This window comes from Falco peregrinus, chromosome 3 (assembly GCF_023634155.1).
Source record: "Falco peregrinus isolate bFalPer1 chromosome 3, bFalPer1.pri, whole genome shotgun sequence".
In the NCBI taxonomy this organism is placed as follows: domain Eukaryota; kingdom Metazoa; phylum Chordata; class Aves; order Falconiformes; family Falconidae; genus Falco; species Falco peregrinus.
Genome location: NC_073723.1, coordinates 18,324,049 through 18,343,663, shown reverse-complemented (window position 1 = coordinate 18,343,663; position 19,615 = coordinate 18,324,049). Strand labels below are relative to the sequence as shown.

At 36.6% G+C, this 19,615-nt stretch overlaps 1 protein-coding gene across 1 annotated transcript in view; it reads right to left on the bottom strand.

The window, feature by feature from the left end:
• The window catches only part of WASHC5 (WASH complex subunit 5), a 28,707-nt gene that overhangs the window by 7,219 nt on the left and 1,873 nt on the right, over positions 1 to 19,615 (bottom strand). The window contains exons 3-18 of the mRNA XM_055798582.1: positions 17,778 to 17,923; positions 16,608 to 16,692; positions 16,244 to 16,344; positions 15,114 to 15,306; positions 13,009 to 13,161; positions 10,361 to 10,474; positions 9,066 to 9,237; positions 7,734 to 7,861; positions 6,733 to 6,862; positions 5,615 to 5,727; positions 4,798 to 4,964; positions 4,091 to 4,166; positions 3,309 to 3,419; positions 3,055 to 3,195; positions 1,617 to 1,697; positions 861 to 962 (exon numbers count right to left, since the gene is read on the bottom strand). Of these exons, the coding sequence (XP_055654557.1) occupies positions 861 to 962; positions 1,617 to 1,697; positions 3,055 to 3,195; positions 3,309 to 3,419; positions 4,091 to 4,166; positions 4,798 to 4,964; positions 5,615 to 5,727; positions 6,733 to 6,862; positions 7,734 to 7,861; positions 9,066 to 9,237; positions 10,361 to 10,474; positions 13,009 to 13,161; positions 15,114 to 15,306; positions 16,244 to 16,344; positions 16,608 to 16,692; positions 17,778 to 17,923 (2,013 nt within the window). The remainder of the gene's footprint in view (positions 1 to 860; positions 963 to 1,616; positions 1,698 to 3,054; positions 3,196 to 3,308; positions 3,420 to 4,090; positions 4,167 to 4,797; positions 4,965 to 5,614; positions 5,728 to 6,732; positions 6,863 to 7,733; positions 7,862 to 9,065; positions 9,238 to 10,360; positions 10,475 to 13,008; positions 13,162 to 15,113; positions 15,307 to 16,243; positions 16,345 to 16,607; positions 16,693 to 17,777; positions 17,924 to 19,615) is intronic.

Sequence of the window (19,615 nt, the reverse complement as noted above, 5' to 3'; positions counted from 1 at the left end):
ACAGATGAGAGAAAAAAAAAAAAAAAAAAAAAAGATAAACCCAAAACTTTGAACATGTCGAATACAAAAAAACAAATGTAAAGGGCTTCTAAATGCCTTTACACAGCAACCTCTAGAGCAAGGGTCCTCAAACTTTTTAACCAGGGGGCCAGTGCGCAGATGCAGGGGCAGGCAGTCATCTGCGGCTGCTTGGTTTCCCCCCCAGCCCCCAGCGGGGGTGTGTGTGCGTGGGGGTCTGTAAATACCGGGGGCCGGATTGAGGACCTTGGGGGGCCATATCCGGCCCACGGGCCGTAGTTTGAGGACCCCTGTTCTAGAGGATTTCACTATGCTCCAGGTAGAACTGAAAAGCGCCGAGAAAGTTACCAAAGGTTGTATGCTATCTGAAATAATTACTACTAAATATTTTTTCCTCCTGCTTTTAAAGTTTCTTTTAGGCTTCATTGGTACTATTGATTGATCTGGGAGATTCAAGAATTTGGACAGGATCAAAACAATAAGTCATACTCCTTAGTCTATCATTGCTTTTCTGTGTTTACCCGGCTTATACGTATCATGTGTGTGCTGTCATCAATCATCACAGACAAAGAACTGTGAACTCAGAATTGACAGGACACTTGGCAATAGAATAAAAATATGGTTTTGAATTCTATATACTCTTAGCAGTTTATAAACTCATTTTAACATCAAATAAGGCATTCCAAATAACCTTTAAGAAGCTCAAAAAGTGTAGTGTTTTACAAGAAGGAAATCTGCACAGAAAAGTATGAACTATTTTCTGGAAGGTAATATAATAAAAAGAGGTCCCAGCAAATCCAAAATACATAAAAAAAATAAAATAAAATCAAGTTGTTACACACCTTGGCTCTAGGATTAAAGATGAGCCCCCTGTGAAGAGCTAGGGCTACCCGTTTTACCAGCTCCTTCCTTATTCCATCCTCTAGTAGCTGTTTTGGGTCCACCTAAGTAGAAGAAAGATTGTGTTTTTTTCAAGTCAGAAAGGTAGAAAAAAAAATATGAAAGATTTATTTTGTACCAAGACAGATATCAAGTACTTATGATAAACTGGAAACCACTGCTAACAGATGTACTTTCTCAAAAGTGCTTGTCCAAAGAACAAATACCGAAATATTTCTACTAGATAATACGTTATTTAAGATGAATGGCAAAGGTTTGTAGTTCCCATATTCAACATTTGTTCACGATCCATTAAGAATGTTGTACAATTATAAGCAGCCAGTAGGCATTAAGAAGTGTGTATTTCTTCAATACTTGCTCCTGGCGCTGAAAGAGGTATTTTAATGTAGAAATAGCAGTCTTTGCCAATGGAAGAAACAACTCTTCAGAAAAGCTTATCAGCAGTGAAGAGCCCCAAAGATCATTAATTAAGGTTGATTAATCTATTTACAATGAGAACTGTGGGTTCTTCACAACCTTAAATAATTCAGTTCTTACCTGGATGCCAAGTTAGGAACCACTGTTTGAAAATTATATGTAAACTTATTTTTTGTTGTCTTTATCTTTCCTCAAGGTCTTGCTTAATGTGCTGAAATATCTGTGCTAAAGTGCAAATTGCTACCAATTTAGTTTTTCCTACTGAAAAAATAGAACATTACCTTGATGATACCAACTAAAGTAGTTTTCATCATGAGGATACCTTCAGTGAAGATTGAAATTGCGTGAGTTAGCTTGGCAACCTTTAATAGAAAGAGAAAATACAATTTATTGAAGTGATTTAACAGATTCAAATAATTAGTCTAAAAAGATATACATATTTCCCAATGGTAGCTTCCTATTTTAGATTCATTTGCACTGATATACTTCCAATTTTACAGCTTGTTCTAGGCTTACTTATAGTAAAATAATTGTCTTTTTTTTAATTAGATAAATATGGGTGTGTTACCAGGAGGAAAGAACAGGTACGTGTCAGAGCCTTCACAGAGATTATGGGAGGAAAGACCTAGCCAGCTGTATCATGTGTGTACAAAACATCATGGACAAAACTAAGCTGATACCTTTGAGCAGGCTAGGAACATAGCCTGAAGTAGTTATTCCATAATAAAGCCTGCTGTCAACGAGTCCACTTCAGTATTTCCACTGGTTTAATACACTAGCACATTCTCTTAAGTTTTAAATTATTAGTTGAGTATCCTTATGCTCAGAATTCAGACAAGCCAGTCTTTTGCCTTCAAGACATTTATGATACACATTTGAGACAACAGTTTAGACTTACAATTGTACGCAAATCAAACATGAAAAACTTTTGTGTAAGATGTTTCCCTTTTACCTCCCCCAAATAAAAGGAATATTACTGAATGCTGCCTCCGTATCTGTTTCTTACTCCACACAAAATAAACTGACTCCATCAAGTTTAATGGGGGAGTCTAAACCTGCTGGAAAAAGCTGGCATCTTAACTGATGATTGGAGATATGCTGTCTGAGGGAAAGAGTGACTGGTCTGGTTACGTTTTTGTTCCTCATCTTCCTCTACTAAAAATAAAACCAAGTAAGTTTAATGTTTGCTCACTCTTCCAGATTGATAACAGTGCAGGAAAAAACCCCTAGACAGAAAGCCAAAGAGCAATAGCAGCTTCATCTAATCAAATCAGTGTCTCTCCATCCTGTCTTCACATTCGAGGGCAGCAAAAAGCTTACCCTGATGGCTTATTCAGTCTTCAAATTTCTCTTGGAACAAACATTTCAAATGTGGAGGGCTTCATTTCAGACTTGGGTTTTTAGGGTTCCCCCGCCTCAAAAAAAAAACCCCAAAATCTTTATGTTCATTTATAAACATATTTAGTTTTTCTCTCTCCCTTTTTTTTTTTTTTAATGAGATCAAAAGTTTACACTTTTACAAATAGGAGAGTGAAAGTTATTCATCTGTCCTCAGGAAAGCTAAGGTATACTCACAATAACACTAGTCAATTTCAATTCTTACTCAATTCTTACTTCACTGTTAAAGTATAACTCCGTGGAACTGTACCGATTTAAACTCAGGTTGAAGTTGGCCACCTATAAGGTATGGGTTTTCAGAATACCCTGTTTTAACTGCACCTCGTATCGTGGTCCAAGCTGAGCATAATCCCGTAGCTTGTCCTTATCAAGGCGAGTAGGCACTTCAATAATATCATGAGTCTGAAGCTTTATAATTTTTAAGAGAGATGTAAACATGCTTTCTGGAATTATCTGTAGAACCTTTGTAAATGAGAGAATAAAGAAATGCAGTCAGCATATTCTCATTAAAATGAAATAATTCTTCAGAAAAAATCGTAAGAGAACAAGACAATTACGCCTCTTCAAATGCCTACCTTTCTTACATAGGAAACCAACTCGCCAGAATAATACTGTGATACACTGAGAAGATCAGGACTGTTTGCTTGATTGATGCGGAGAAGTGGCAAGTCAAGAGCAGAAGCAAGCTGGAAATAAAATTAATATTTTAACTTCAGATGTCTGTTTTTCTATTACAAATTACGTGCTTGAATTCTCTTGCTCAGACTCTTGACATACAACTCAAAGCACTAGATTCTTCCCTGAAGACCAGTATTAGAACATCAGGTTTGCCAATAGAAAAAAAAAAAATTGTTAAAAGACAAAAAAGTCCAACAGTCTATAAGGCTACATTCCCCTTACTAATTTTTTTTTAAATCTTAACAGTTGCATGAGATATTTTTCCGTTGTAATTCTACATTCTCCCTCATACTATTTCCTGTTCTTACTTCTATGGAAAGTATTTTCATCTGATGCCAGATCTTCATCGTGACACACAAAGGGCATAGCCAACATAACTTTTGTAATTCCTTCAGTCTCCTCTGATACACGTGCAGAGGACCCCATCTATGCACCAATGTCTTCAGCAAATAACTGTAATGAGTAGAGGCTGGGTTATGAGACTTACTTGCCTAACAGCAGCAATATAACTGGTTGCATTAAAAAAACATGCATAATTTGGTTTTATATTCTTTAAAGCTAAAATTTTGGTAAAGTTTTGACTCTGGTGACTTCACAGCCTTTGACCTGTTAAGCCTATTTAACAAACGCTTTGGTTGACCTGCAGTGTTCAAGTACATCCACTGTTGTTTATACTTACCTTTAAGAAAGTGGCTCTGAGTTTTGTTACCATAGATGGACTGACTCTTATGCTTTCCTGCATAATAGATGTAAAGCTGGGGTAGGAGACAAACAAAAAAAATTAGCTTCTTCCCCTGAAACTCTTTACTTTCAACTGTTAAATCATATGTCATCAGCACCAGTGTAATCTAGAAATGACACAGGAGATCACTAGAGAACTTCACTGAAGGAGGATTCTGGTCTGAATGCATATTGATTAGAAAAAATCTGTATGATAAAGGGGTGGGCAAGGCAAAAGAGGGCATCGGGGAGCATTAACAGCCAAAGTAGTGAAGTAGCAGCTCAGAAAAAACACTCATCAGAAGAGGAGTTCTCTAACGTTTGTCTTTCCTTGTTTGTTTTTGGCTGAAATAGGAACTCCAGTACTTTGAAGAACACTTAACTAGACTAAAGGCTTGACATAAAAGCTTAAAATTGTTACAGGTAGAACAGGATAGACAGTAAAAAGTTACAGTATCACTTAACCTGCAGCTACCAACATGACAAGGATGGCTGTTAATTCTTATTCAAGTTGATGAGAGTTAAATACAGTCAACAACTTACAGAACAAGGCCTCAAAACTCTTTTTAAATTGGAAAGTTTATAGCATTAATAATATTTATGCATGCTATTTCCCACAAGTTTTGAAAATAACAACTGACTTGGAAGAAGTTCCTGCTAAGATACCTGTCAATTAATTGCCAAGCATAAGAAAGATCACCAACTATCTGCATGGAGATCAAGACCTCTTCTTTGATGTTGATAGTTCGGATCATCTGATGGAGGAATTTGCGGGTGTCAGCCAAAAACTGGCAAACTTGCAGGTTAGTTTCCAGCTGGTGAAACTCTTGGACCTGTATTTAAGAAACAAAAAAAACAAACCAACCCCATGAAACAACACCCCCATTTATTTTTTTTTTCTGTTCATCTTTAAGGACAGCAATACAAATAGAATCAGTAAACTGACACATTTCTTCAGGATGCTACTACAGTAAGACAGTTAACAAATCCTGGCCTATTTCAGAGTGTGTTAAATAATAAATTTCACAAAGTTACTTGAGGAGGTGTACTGTGAAACACCACACCACACTGAATTCTCTTTCATACCCTGGGAGTAGAAGAAATACGTACAAAACAAACATGGTTATTTTTATTTTACCTTTCAAATTGCTCTCTCCAGCTTCAAATTAATTTATTTTCAGAATGTCTAATAAAATGGGTGATTTACCAACTAATGTTTAATACTGAATTAATTTCTTTGAAACATCCTACTAACCCTCAGCTTCAGGTGGCATGGTTTTTCATGCTCTATCCCTTATTTCACAATCATGATGTCTATGAGCAAGTCATGCTTATATGTAAAACTGCAAAGATCTAAAGACTTACAACAAGTGTTAAAATGCAGATCTGCTTTGTAACTCATCTATTGGAAGTCAGTGCATGTGTATTAAATGATATATTTCAAAAGGATGAGCTCATTTATCTCAAAATTTCTTTGCCATACCTCCTCCAATGCCTGTATTAGCTGCACAGTTTTTCTGCCAGCTGCAGTGGAATCATCGTAGTTTAGAGACATTATTTGCTTGGAGATTTCTCTGAACCAAGCCTGAAGATTTTCTGTGTAAGAACATGAAAAATTTAGTCAAATCTTTGCATGTATCATAAGCAACAAAAACACAGGGAACTTGCTAGTCAAAACAAACAAACAAGCTATACACATAGGAGATGATTTAAAAAATTTTCATTTTTCTCTTACATTTCTAGTCTTCCAACATGTAGACCTGAGAAGTGGCAAATGCTCAGGTAAGTTTCACATACAATATTAAAAAACCCCAACTAACAGCACAAATGGGCATTATAAAATCTATACTAAGATGATAAAGCCCTTCAAATCATAAATTTGTGTTTTATGAACTGGTTTATGATGTTAATTGCCTTCTCAGTTGCAATTTCTATGTTTTAGCTACAAGTTTGTTGACATCTAAAAGATAAAAGGAAATACTTCAGTAAGGTAATTCCGCTTTTAAATGGAAGCGAGCGAGAAAATTTCCTGTATTCTAAATTTTGTTGCTTTGGATTGATCACAAACACTGCCCTTACATTGACAGTTTTTGCGGTATTCCTGAGAGTGATTTACAACTCTTATTCTTACACCAGTTCAAGGGGGAGAATACCCCTCAGTGCAGACAAGTAGTAAAAGAAGTTTTGAAAAAATGCTGATACAACAGAAATCCAGACTACAACTTGGGAAAGAATGAGGGGAGGTTAAACCATCCCCATATTTAATGGGCATGATCTTTGCACTCCTGTGTACATAAAACACAGTGATGTGAACTGCGTTGTACATAGAAAAGCGAACGGACATTTCATAGTCTTAGCTGGCATATCTAAATAAAGTGATAAAAAATATTTTTTAAAATATGGTTGTCTAAATATGGCTTACATATGGAATATATGCAACATTTGTGAACAGGACAGCATGTAAGATACCTCTGTGGCAGCTGAGGGACATGAAAATTTTTATTATTACCAGTATTAGCCTAATGTATTTTCTTTTGGTATTAGCTTAGAAATAAAAAGCAAAATTACTTTTTTCCCCCCAGATCAGTTTTTAATAATTACCATTTTTCTCCACTCTAGTAAGAGGTTTAACTCCTGAGAAGACATCAGCAAGCTCAGTCATCCTTTCAGATCCTTCTTTTTTATAGTTTTCCCATTTTGTTTGTTTTTCTGACAGCATCTGCTTGAACATCTATTGAAAAACGAAGCATTTGGTTTACAAAACTGGCAAGAAGACATACTACAATGGATTAAATAAAATACTGAAAGCAGATGGAACTGACTTACAGCGATTGCTATATAACTTCAAGATCTTGCCAAAATATTAAATACAAAATTAAAAACATTAAGAAATACAGCGCCAGTGTGATAGACATACAGTGATAGAAATTAACTGAATTTAAAAAAAAACAGTATTATGCAGATACTGTTGATTTTTAGTCACTTATAAAAATATCCAGTAACTTTTTTAGCTTATAGTTGCTAGAAGACCCTGGGCTAATGTTGACTTATACTTCACACAGTCATCTCAGCCTATACAAAGAAACCCAATTTAAAAAAAGCATGTACGTGAAGTTAAGCATAATTAGAAATATTCTACTAGGTTAGTACCAGAGCTTTAATGGGCAATCTTTTAGAAACGGCAGAACGCACATAGGTATAAGAGTTTTCTTAGGAGCTTATACTCAAGATACATAGGCTTTTGTCTCTGTTTAAAAGAAAGCCTGAAAAAGAGAAGTATGGCAGGCTAAAAAGTTACACAGCTTCCTCAACAGATTTTATTATGCTTGTTACCAGGATGTTCATGCAAAATTCTGAGTAAATATAAACACATTGTGTTAAGAATTAAATTAAATTTTAAAAGGCCAATTATCGAGAAGGCTGCAAAAGTCACCTCCAAGCAACAGTATTTTGTAATCTTTGACAGAAAACTCATAAATAACAAATCAAAATAATCATTCTTTATGTAAGTGGACTGTGTGGTAAACATACTACTACACTAAAGTCTTCAGCTCTGTTCTGCCATTCAGGGGAAAACACTGAAGAAAGCAGCAGCATATTACCTCTTTCAAAATGAATTCAAATTGAGCTGTATCCAGAAGGAGCTGGAAAAGGATCCTGGGTTTGTACCTTGAGTCTGCTAGAATTTGATCCTTTATCTGGCGGAGACGTTTGTTATTTGGATCACAAGCTGAAAATGGAAAGACAACATTTCTCCACTGTTACAGAATTTGACCAAGCTTTTCAATCCTTTTAAATAGACTTTTTCTTTTTTTTAATAGCTTGAAAGCAAAAACATTTTGCTCTGATAAGTCCCCCCTTGCTCTCCATTTATATGGGTCTCCAAACCCTTCTAAAACCCTTCCTCGCAATATAAAAATTAAGGTTTCTGTGGTGCTTCAGCCTTCTTCAAACTCTTTTGTGAGCTTCTGCAAACTAAATGTGAATTTAGTCCACCTGACTGAGAAGCCCAAAGACTGAAGTTTGTAAAACCATTACAGAAAATGCATGGAGGTGTAACAGAAGCTTTCTCACTATCAAGAAGCCTCAAAGGCAGAACAAGCATTCAACCTAAGAGAATGTCTAAATAGGTAAATTTACAGACCCAAACTCATGTCAGAGACATCATTCAACAGTGCTGGTTAAATTTCAGTTCAAGAGAACAAAACACTTGGGCTTAAATTGTTGATTACTAAGATATTAAGAAGTTGGCTACTGCTTTCCTTTTGGCACTAGGTAAAATGTAGAGGAATGAAGCTGGGTTAATTAACATTGATAACACAGCTGAGGGCTGGCTTCAGGGGCGGTGGGTTGGCGGGTTGGCTCATGTAGACAAGGTGCAGGTGTGGCTGGTTCTGTTAAGTGGCTGGGCAGCTGAGGAAGAGAGAGGAGGAAGAAGCAGAGAGAGAGAGAGAGAGAGAGAGCAAGCGAGTGAGCTTGCGCTCTGGATGAGGAGAGACAAGGAGAAGGCAGCAGAGGGACTGGCATGAAGAGTATATTGGTATGTGATGGTAAAAGACCTTGTTGCAGCTGATAGTTTGGAGAGTGCAGCAACAGTAAAACTTTCAGAATGATACTTTAAGTGCTAAGGCAGAAAAATGTAAAGTACCCAGACTTTTTCTGCAGAGCATTATTCAACAGGATCATGACTTCTCCTACTATTTTTTATACCTGTGTCTAGCTTGTGAAAGTTAAGGAAAAGCACATGTGCTGTTTCAGCCAAAGACTTCAGGAGACTGTTAGCAAAGTGACAGCTCAACAATCTATTGAAAACAGGAGATGAAACTCTGCTGACTTCAACAGCAGCCCACAGTGAACTTCCCTTGGGTCCTAACATGAAGCACCAGTACAGCAGGATTGACACTCTGTAAAAGAAATCTAGCATGAAATCTTACCTGTGTCAGCAGTATGAAGCATCAGCCAGCGGATTGCTACATTGCAGTCTCGTAGGCAATTCAGCAGCTTGGGAATATTGTCCAGCACCAACTCTTCCCTTAGACAGCCCTCTTTGAGAAACTGCTGCACCTGAGTGTGCACTCGCTCAGTGACTGCAGCATACCTGCTTGCCTTAGAATATACAAAGCTCGCATCAATATAATCCTTGCCTCAAATGGAATACATCATTACAATGTGACTGTGGCTTCCTGAGAACTTAAAGGGCACACAGATCAAAGAAGTGCTATAAAAATTATCATTATTATTATTAGGCAATATCATACACTACAACTGCATGACAAAGGATGAAGGCTAAATTTTAAAATGTTTTTAAATTTTAAAACAATTTCAAAAATGCAGACTTGTAAACTTCCTATATTCACCTATGTACTCTCTAGAAATTATTCTTTAAAATGGTACTAATATGTTATTGCCTAATGAGAGAGAACAACAGAAATCTATTCCAGAATGGAAATACTTCTTATGAATCAGATGTCAGTTCTACCTAGCAAACTTCTTCCCTAAAGACTAAGGAAAAGATTTCTGCTCATATTCCCCAAGTTTACTAGACAATACATAGTACAGGTCTCCTAATCAGACCCTTCTGTGTGTCCTTTCCTGAGCACAAGGGTCAGATTCTAAGGAGGCATTCAGAGATCATCAGTCAACGGATTTGTTGATTGGGCAAACAATCAACAACCTGATATTACTCACTGTTTTTCAGGCATGGAAAAAAATTATTTCACATAAAATGAACTAACTGCATTGCCTCATACAACATTCTGGTATCAGTCTTTTAAATCAGATACTGTTTCCAGATTATTGTTTATATAATTTGGGAGGCTTCATTTAAAACTGAGTGCCACACTGTCGGCATAAACGCGTAACTTCTAAAATTGTTATCTATGAAAGACAAACACTACAGTCAGCCTAAGACATGCCAGTACCGCACAACATGATGAAGAGTGCTAGCATTTACCCAGTAAAGTCACAACTCTGAAACCTTTAAGGGAAACAAACACCACAAGAGGAAGTGAAACAAGCAGTGCTGCGAAAACCAGATTCTGAAACTTGGAAGTATCATTAACTCAAAGTTGTGTACAAAGTTATGTACTCAAAAGTATTGTACTTGAATAGAATGCAAATAATTGTATGCAGGAGAAAACAGACCCTTGTATTACTGATGTCATAGAATACACTTGAGATGCCCACACAGCTGAATCTTGCTAAAAATACTTAACTCTGGCTTATGTACCTGCTCTTTGACATTTGAAAGATCCAGTGTGTAGTTCAGGGCAGTTTTAGCAGCTTTGTAGGGTTCCCATGCTTCTGCTAGATTTACAGTGATACCCATGTAAATGCTAATAACCTAGGATTGGAAACAGAAAACAAGAAGTTGCATTTATATTTCTCTTAAGAAAAAGACATACTTAGCAATAGGAGTACAAAGTGATATGCTTTCTATGTAGATGAGATATATAGGGTATAAATATGAGGTAACAAAACTTTTTTTGTAGCTGTACTTCTTACTCCACCATCTTTGGAAATCAAGGTGTAAGACGACTTTGAAATAAAAGCCACACAGTTAATCAGAGGCTTAGTTCTGAAAACCAGCTGACAGTTCTTTCAGTCACTATGTCCTTGGCCTCTATTTTTTTTCCTCATGAACGCAAGACTTCTTTTTCATTTCCATGATGCTATGCAGAACATGGACAAAAAAGCAACTTGGGAAATGACTGGGGGAGGCGGGGCGGGGGAAGGAGGAAATTATTTTAATAAATCCTACTCCCAAGAATGCCCAAAGGACCAAACTAAAATGTCATCCATCTTCTGTGGTGAACACAGAAGAAAATTATGATTCCAAGCTGCGATTTTTAAGGACCAAAGAGAAACTGACTTCAGACTCTTAGCCAAGTTTAAGTGTGATTAAAAATACAGAATTGCGGTTGACTTACTGGTGTTTTTAAGACACTTTATTAAAAATGGAAGCCTTGGGTTACTGACAGTTGAAGGATATACAGAGCTGTGGTATTATGAGCTTCATCACTATTAACCCAATATTCCTCCATCGAGGAGTGATCACATCTAAAAGAACACTGTCAGCCTTTGAGCTCTTCTGACAGTCTCAAAAAGGAAGCCAGTAAAGGCGAATGGGACACCGGTCTGCTGATATTAGGATCCCCCTCATATTGTTGAAGTGAAGCTCATTATGTCAGTTCCTCAAAGGCTATGCTTCAACTGCTAACAATCATTTGAAACCAGCCTAAGGGTCAAGTATTCTGTATAATGCAGCTAACTCATCCATACCTGATCACAAGAAGACAGGTATTGTCTTAAAATATCAGTTTGTATTACAAAGTCAAATGAATAAAAATGCTAGCATAAATAATAAAAAAAAAAATCACAATGCCAAGTTCTCATTTCTAAAATAAGCTTGCAGTTTTTCAGAAACTGAAGGGTTCTAGTATCTATTAAAATAGCCAGCTGTTACAGTCTCTTCCCTCCCTTCTTCACTGTTCCACTTATGGTACAGAAGAATACAATTTGAAACCAAGAGAGATACATGAATTAATGTATAGTTTCTTTGTTAAGTTTGTTTCCCTTTGGTATAGCCTAGCTGGGAACTGTATTGTTACATGACAGCCTATTTCTGTAGCATTTTTTTTGAATACTACGACTTCTGGAAGGAAATCCTAAATCTCAATACTGAGACATGTAGTAATTCCATTTTGATCACTGCATCTGAAAAGGTCTGTAGAATTGCACAGTGATAGGTTTTGCTTCTAAGTTACTTGGACAATGGCATGGAATGAATCCTTAAACAAGTTTCCAAACAACGGGGGGGGATTTGCTGGAGAGCAAGACTGTCATCCAGAGCATTCCCGACCAGCTGTTAGAATTCACCAGCAGAAATCACATGAAGTTCAAGAATGATAAATACAAGTCCTTTATGCGGAACAAAACCAAACCCTTGGAATAGCACAATCTCACTGCCTGTGTAACAATTCTCCAGAAAGGGACCTAAGTGTCCCAGTGGACAAACTGAACAGGAACCAGACATGCAGCCTTATAACAACAAAGAGTAACCATCCAGTGGGCTACGCCAGCCAGATTGTCACCAGCAGACTGAGGAAAGTGATTACTTCCATCTAGTCAGCCCTCATGAGGTCTTATGAGTAATGTGTCCAGATTTAGGCTTCTCAGTAGGAGACAGACACAGACAAACTGGAATGAATCTAATAGTCACTAAGACACTTATGGGGACTCACTATGGAAGCAGAGGCTCTGACAGCTGGGTTTACTTAAGCTGGAAGAAAGATGACTAAGGGATCTGACTGTGGTCTTCTGCTACCTAAAAGGAAGTTATGAATAAGACAGAGCCAACCCATCTCAGAGGTGCACAGGGAAAAGACAAGAGGCAACAGTCACAAGCTACAAGGAAAATTCTGGTTGTATAGAAGAAAGAAATTCTTCACCATCAGAATGATTAAGCACAGACACCGGTGTCCACAGAGACTGTAGATTCTTCATTTTAAATACTTTAAAAAGTAACTGGACAAGGCCTGAGCAGCCTGATTGAACTTTGAAGTTGGCCCTGCTTTGAGGAGAAGGCTGGACTAGAAGATGCCTGTAATACCTTCCAGCCTACATTCTCCTATGAGTCACTTTACCATGACGGTATTAGAGTGTAGTTGATTTAAACATTTAAGATGATAATTGATACTTTCAAAGGATAGTCTTCCATGCTTATCCAGAAGGTTTGCTTCACTCTGAACAAATAAAAATTTCCACAGAGAAGAATCTATTCTAGTTTTAAGACATAATGCATACTGTAAAAATAAGCTAAATTGTTCCTGTAACATTAAATCCAGGGAACAGTTTTAAAACAGAATTAATTTTTACCCAATTGTCTGGAAAGTATTTATCCACTATCTCTCTCATTTTTGCTTGCTGAGTGTGAAGAATAGAAGGGTCAAAATACAGTATCACATAGAGCATAGCAGCCTGAGTAGCCAGGGCAGTGCTGCGGTGTTCTGGTAATGGATATGCTGAAACCTAGAAAAAGGGAAAAACCAAAACTGAACATAATATAATGCAACATAACCCACCTGAAAATATTACAGAAAGTACAGAATATAGAAACCAGGAGGCAAGGAGTATATTTAGATAAGCTGGACATGCTTACACATGCAGCATATTTACCAGACACACTTCCTGGAATATAAAGTTGACCATGTAGATGTCTGCTAAAACTTTAACAGGCTATAGTAAGATTTTACTCTGCTGTAAATAGTCAAAGGAAGAATGAACCAAAGAGCTTCAGATGAGCTCAAAGGAGAAGAGCTAAATAAGTATTTTATAAGGACTAGGTATGTTTAGTTCATCTCCGATAGAAACAAGGATTAATTTAATCAAAGTAAAAGGGAATTAGGATGCAGATAATTATTCACCAATTCCATGTACCAGAAAGATCAAAAAAATTTAAATTATCAACTGAATTTTCATTTTAAAAATACATGATAATGTATTAAAAGACCTCCATACTAACAAAAACACTGGCATCAAAATCATACATTGGTATCATACAATCTCAACATTGCTAAAGGAAAACAGTTCTCTGTTTTTATTTAGTAACATCCTATTTTTCTTTAATTTTGATTGGTTATTTTATTAGGTTAAATTTTCAGACTAGTATGAAAATTCAGGTTTCTGCCCGCTACCATGACGAATAAGCTGCAATTATCAAAGGAGATAACACCTCAGATATGACATGATTTAGTAAAACAAGCTGTATTCAGTTTGGGTTGAGCTAAAAATTTCTACCCTACTTTTCGTACTACATTTGGAGAAAGTACATTGGTTACAATCATGCTTTGTATAGAAACATTAATGCTTTTCATTATCAAATGATTACTACAAAATAGAGACTAAATTTGCAATATTATTTTAATGCAAAGGCAATAAACCAATGTATAAAAGAGGACAAGTAATTTTGATACAAAGTATCAGCTGATTTTAGTAAGATTTCTAGATTAAGTATTTCACAAGAGCAGTCTCACAAACACTTCCATTTCCTATGAGAGACAAATTATGTCATAAAATGGGTTCCCTTCATAACTTACTAAGTTATCTTTTGTCAGTGTCTAGAATTTTACACAGCTTAAAAAAATTCCTACAGTAAAGTACCTGAGAAGGCTTATTTTCCCTCTTGAAAGTCATTATGTCTGTCCATAATATGAAAGTGTTTTTTGTAAGGTCCCTAGTCTTTAAAGTACTACTCCTGCCTAAAGAATTTAAGCCTTTATTTCATATTATCATTCATTAAATGTGGAATTCTGGTTTCCTGCATCTATAAATTGTTTCAGTTAGCCAGGACTTACTGAAAGAGCGCCAGTAATTACAGAAATGATTGCTTGTCCATGCTAAAGATGGAAACCTGCTCAAAAGCAAATGCTTTGTTAAAGATCTCTCAAAGCAGTCATATTAGAAGAGACTGTAAATATAGTAGCCATAACTCATACTTTGCTTCCATTTTTCTTTTCCTTTATTAACACAATTCTCATAGTTAATAGCTGTGATATTAGTGTTCCTTTTCAAACACATTGTCTACCAAGCGATGATAAAACTCTTCGCTGTAACTAAAAGAATGGGAAACTCCGAAGAAATTAAGTTATTACAAGTGGCCAAACATTAATGATTTAAAGACATCAAACAATTTTTTTTTTTAATGCAAGGTTGGCCAAACACTGGAGCAGGTTGCCCAGAGAGGTTCTGCAGTCTGCACCTCTGGAGATACTCAAAACTCAGCTGGACTCAGTCCTGGGCAATCTGCTCCAGCTGCCTCTGCCTGAGCCAGAGGGTTGGGCTGTGGGTAGGTGTCTCAAGAAGTCCTTTCCAACCTCTGATTTTGTGATTTATTTTTTTCTGGACTGCATGGTTGAATAACTAAGCTGTGAAACCATTTCACATTCACATTTAGGTCCCCCTTTTATCTCACAGTAACTTACCTGGTTATAAATGTCATCAGACCGTAAACGGCCAATAACCATGCTAATGAACGTTTCACTTATGGGTACCCTGCTGAAGTAACTCTCAGGGTAGTTTGGAGGTCTTTTAGCTCCAGGTTGGCTCGAGTATCCAGTGCTTCGAAGCAACTTACAGATATCATCTAAATTGGAATCAGCAGAGGACCGGGCTGCACTGTTTTACAAAAGACAGGAAAACACACCATTGAACTGTATGACCTAACCATTTCCTCTTCTCCTTGCCCTTGTAACCATGCCTTTCTTCCAGGAAAATGATCAGATACTAATGTCTGGAAGATTTTTTTGTTGTTTACTCCATGAATATAATGTTCACCATATTACAGGAGGACATGGATAAGTGTCCATACTGGAATCCCAGATAAGCACACAAAGCACAAACAGAAAAATGAACTTCACTCAGGAAGAGAAACAGAAAAAAATGACTATATTCAGAGGGGGAGTTTTGTTCTGGGTTGTTGTTTTTTTTCCTCTCCATTCTGAATTCCTTTTGTTGATCCACTTCTGCATTCCAGAGTTAAGGAATCCTCTCTCGTTATACACTGAGAGGCATAAACATAGCCAAAGCAGCACAGGAACCAGATACCCTCCTTTTTTATATGTGTGAAAGGATTTGCACTGATACCCTTTAAGACTCCAACTGTCATACAATGATGCTGTTAACCTACTCTGGAAAACTCACTATTGATTTGACTAATCAAGCAGTGTAACTACTAGAGGTCTAACTTGCAACGTATTTGTCATCTAGATACTCAGGACCTTGCTTGCACATTGGGAAACCTGTGATAGTCTCATAGCTGGCTTTGCACGATTAAAGCTTTAGCTGAAAGCTTGCCAGCGGACTTCAAATTTCTGTTGTGACAGCATGAGAAATCTATTGCTTCAGTTTTTCAGCTAGACCTGCAAACACAGCTAAAGCAAGGAGTTCTACTGATATTGAGAGCTCTGCTGAAATGCGTCTATCCGTATATAGTCAGTTGATCAAAAAGGTGTCAATATTGTCTTTTACCTTAATTCAATAACCTAGTTAACTGAATAAACTGCCTGTTACATCCTTTCAGCCTTGAGTGCTTCTGCATATCAATATACATTACCTATATCTGTAGTAGGAAACCAACATTCTTTCTCTGACTTCTCCTTCAATCTTTTGGTCAATGACCAATAGCATGACTCCATATAAATAGAGTGCTTCACACTGTTTGGAAAGAAAGAATGAAGGAAGGAAATGACATAAACACAACTTTGTAGTAACATTTAAAGAAAATGTGTTGGCAAACTAATCCAATATCAACTGTATAGTCAATACAATATGAAACGTGCCAGGCTGTAGAATCCTGGTCTTTGTCCTCCTGCAAGCGAGTCATAGCATTTCCATGCATTTGGTAAACTTAAATCTTTGTCTAGTTTGGCACTAAACTAGTTGGTTCATTTTCTGTTACAAAACTGTTCAATACTTACTAGAAGCTGTTTTCCATCTTCATTAAGGAGGACCGTTTCTAACGTTTGCTGAATGTAAATTCCTTCATTGAGGTCATCTAAGTATCTAGGAATCATAACAAAGAGTTGGTCACTGACTATTTTGCTCTCTAATCATCTGTCCTCAGAACTCAATTCGTCAATTTTCTCTGAAAGTCAACAGAAACATTAGAACACTTCCCTAGTACAAGTAGCATGGAGCTTTTCAGACTAAGAAGAGATGCTCTACTATGAAACCTGAGGCTGGAAATCCTAGCTAAAGCCAACCAGCTGGCAAAAGCCTTCTTCCATATCTTGATGGCCTTTGCAAAAGCAACTAGAAGATACTTTGTAACTTACAGCTAACACACTCTTAATCTTCTTATGGATGGATAACAGCCTGAGAGTACCGAGAAGGCTTCCACTCCAGAATTTAGTAAAACTGTCATATTTTCAAATTACCTCAAAAACATCTACTGGAAGTACCATAAATTGATGTCTACTGCAATTTGGAAGGCAGAGCTAGAAACAGTGTTTATCTTGATTAACAGACAATTTCTTCCTATTAAAGTATTTTCCGGTAACACTGCTTCTTAATAAGTAATGTTAAACGTATTTTTTTTCATTAATCTGTTCATATAAGATCAATAACAAAACCAATTCTTATGCTCAAGATTCTCTGGAACTTTTTCTTAAGAGTATTTTATGAACCTTTTAATCGTTTTTTACAGGTAAGAGTAGCAAACTTGAGAATATGGCAACTCCACTGAAAAATCAAGTTCAGGAAAACAATGCCCATCAAAGTTAAAGAAAAAAACCCTACCTGATATTCTGTTTTGCAAGACCACAAAAAACTTTGTTTAATAACATGGAGCCTCCTTTTATTAAAAAAAAATAATCTTTGAGACAATCTCCAAGATGAAGAAGGAAAACTGGCTCTAGCTTGCAATTGAGGAAATGAAATTGAGAGGTTAAATGTTTTCAAGTCACATACTAAGCTGGTAAGCAACAGTAGGCGTAAAAGTGTTCACTCCAGCAATCCAAGTTTCCAAGTGCACATGAATATGCTTCAATAGCAAGTGTATTGGGCCTCTAAGAAAAAAGCTTCTCATTGTTAAGACTAAACAGTAACCCACTCTTTAAGAAAATCCACATGTATTTAAGATACCATACCTGTTTAAATCTACAATATATTTGTGTACACTCTGAAAAGCTAGATAAAATCTCGTCAAAATTTCAATGTTGTTTTCACGAAATTCTTCATCTAAATCCAGTAACTCAGGTTTGGCTTCCAGTTTGCCTTCACATGTCTCAGGCCCCTAAGAAAAGAATTTCATCTTTAGAGACAGTATTTGACTTTGATGTCTAGGACATCAGTAGGACACAGAACATGTACAACCCCCACCATGCGCACAACACCAGAATTAACATTTCTTACTAAAACAAGGATCTGTAGTTTTCCAGTCTACTTTATGATGAACACTCATTACCTAAAGATGAGTTTTAGACTTTGTTAGAATCTGCAATGATTTTAAATATGATTTATCCTATGTAACCAATGGAAAATATTAGTTAATGCTTTCAGTAAAGCCCCAATGCACCTGAAGCCACTGTGTGCTTTTTGTAGTGCTGTCTCCCTGCTGGAATTTTTTCCTTTACACATTTGATCTGATTGATTTCTGAGACAGAAATCATAACATTAAGGCCTCAGAAAGCTTAGTACTATCTCATACATTTAAACTACTTGAAAGTATTAGACCTGGTTTTGTTTAGACTCTGGATCTAGCTCAGCACTAGTCCCCCAAATTAATGCAGAAACTATGTCATTTCCCTCAACCATAAGGGAAAAAAGGTTGGGATGAAGAGCTCAAATTCCTTTAAAGCAAAGTTAAACATTTCTAACCATTTTCCACTGTCAACATTTCTCATAACTCATAATTTAGTCTTACCATCACCATCTAAATGAAAAAGCCGTTAATGTTTAATTGAAAACACTGTTAGCGTCATTCCACAGATCACTTATGACAGCATGAGATCATGGCTTAAATAGATTTAGTTAAGATAAAAATAGCTTAAAGTTAAAATAAAATATTAAGCTAGTTTTGTGTGGTTTTGAAAATGCTCTTCTGCTTCTCTTTGTACAAAATACCTACATAAAACAAAGGATGAAAGCAGGCTGCTTCATCCATCACCAAAGTGCCTATGAAGTTTAAATGCATAAAGAGCCTGAATTTTCAAAAGCTCAAATCTCTTCTCATTCAGTAAGAATCATAAATACAGAAATGCTGCATTCGCAGTGAAAATAACTGTAAATTCACTAATCTCTGCTTTATAAGTATGTCTTTTATGGGTTTTGGGGTGATTACTCTGGAAAGCAGCAACACTGTGATGCTTAACATTCCAAAATCTTACAGTTTTAAGGATAATTGTATTTCTCACCAATTATACCTATTTGCTTGCTTTTAAATTTTAAGTTTTCAAGTAATCTGTGTAGAAAAGGACTTCTAACAAGCACTTAGATCTCAATGTATCTGGGAAATCATTTGTGCTTAGGGTTTTCAGTGTCCAAGGCTCACAGCTGCTGCTTGAAATTTACAACTCTTACTACACCCCCCACTCCCCGTCCCCTGCTTTACTATTAACACTTCTTGTATTGTACAATCCAGATAAAGTCAGATTAGGTAGTCTCTGTAGTTCCTTCTTAATCATGCTAAAGAATGAGAGAGGGAAATAGGTACTGCAAGAAGCTTAATTTTGTAAGGGAAATAAGGGCACTATTCTTTAATTGTTTATTCAGCACATGACAAGCCCAGTGAATGAACAATGACAGTACTGTCAAACAGGAAAGCAGAAAGCAGTTTTCATGGCTGCAAAGAATAAGCTACAGATAACCAAAGGAAGATGGGCATACTGCCCACAGTACTGCTCCAATGGAAAACAACCAGCTGCACAGGCTCAGAACTTGCTGGTGAAAGTATAATTTAATGTTCCTGCAGGAAATTATAGTAGTA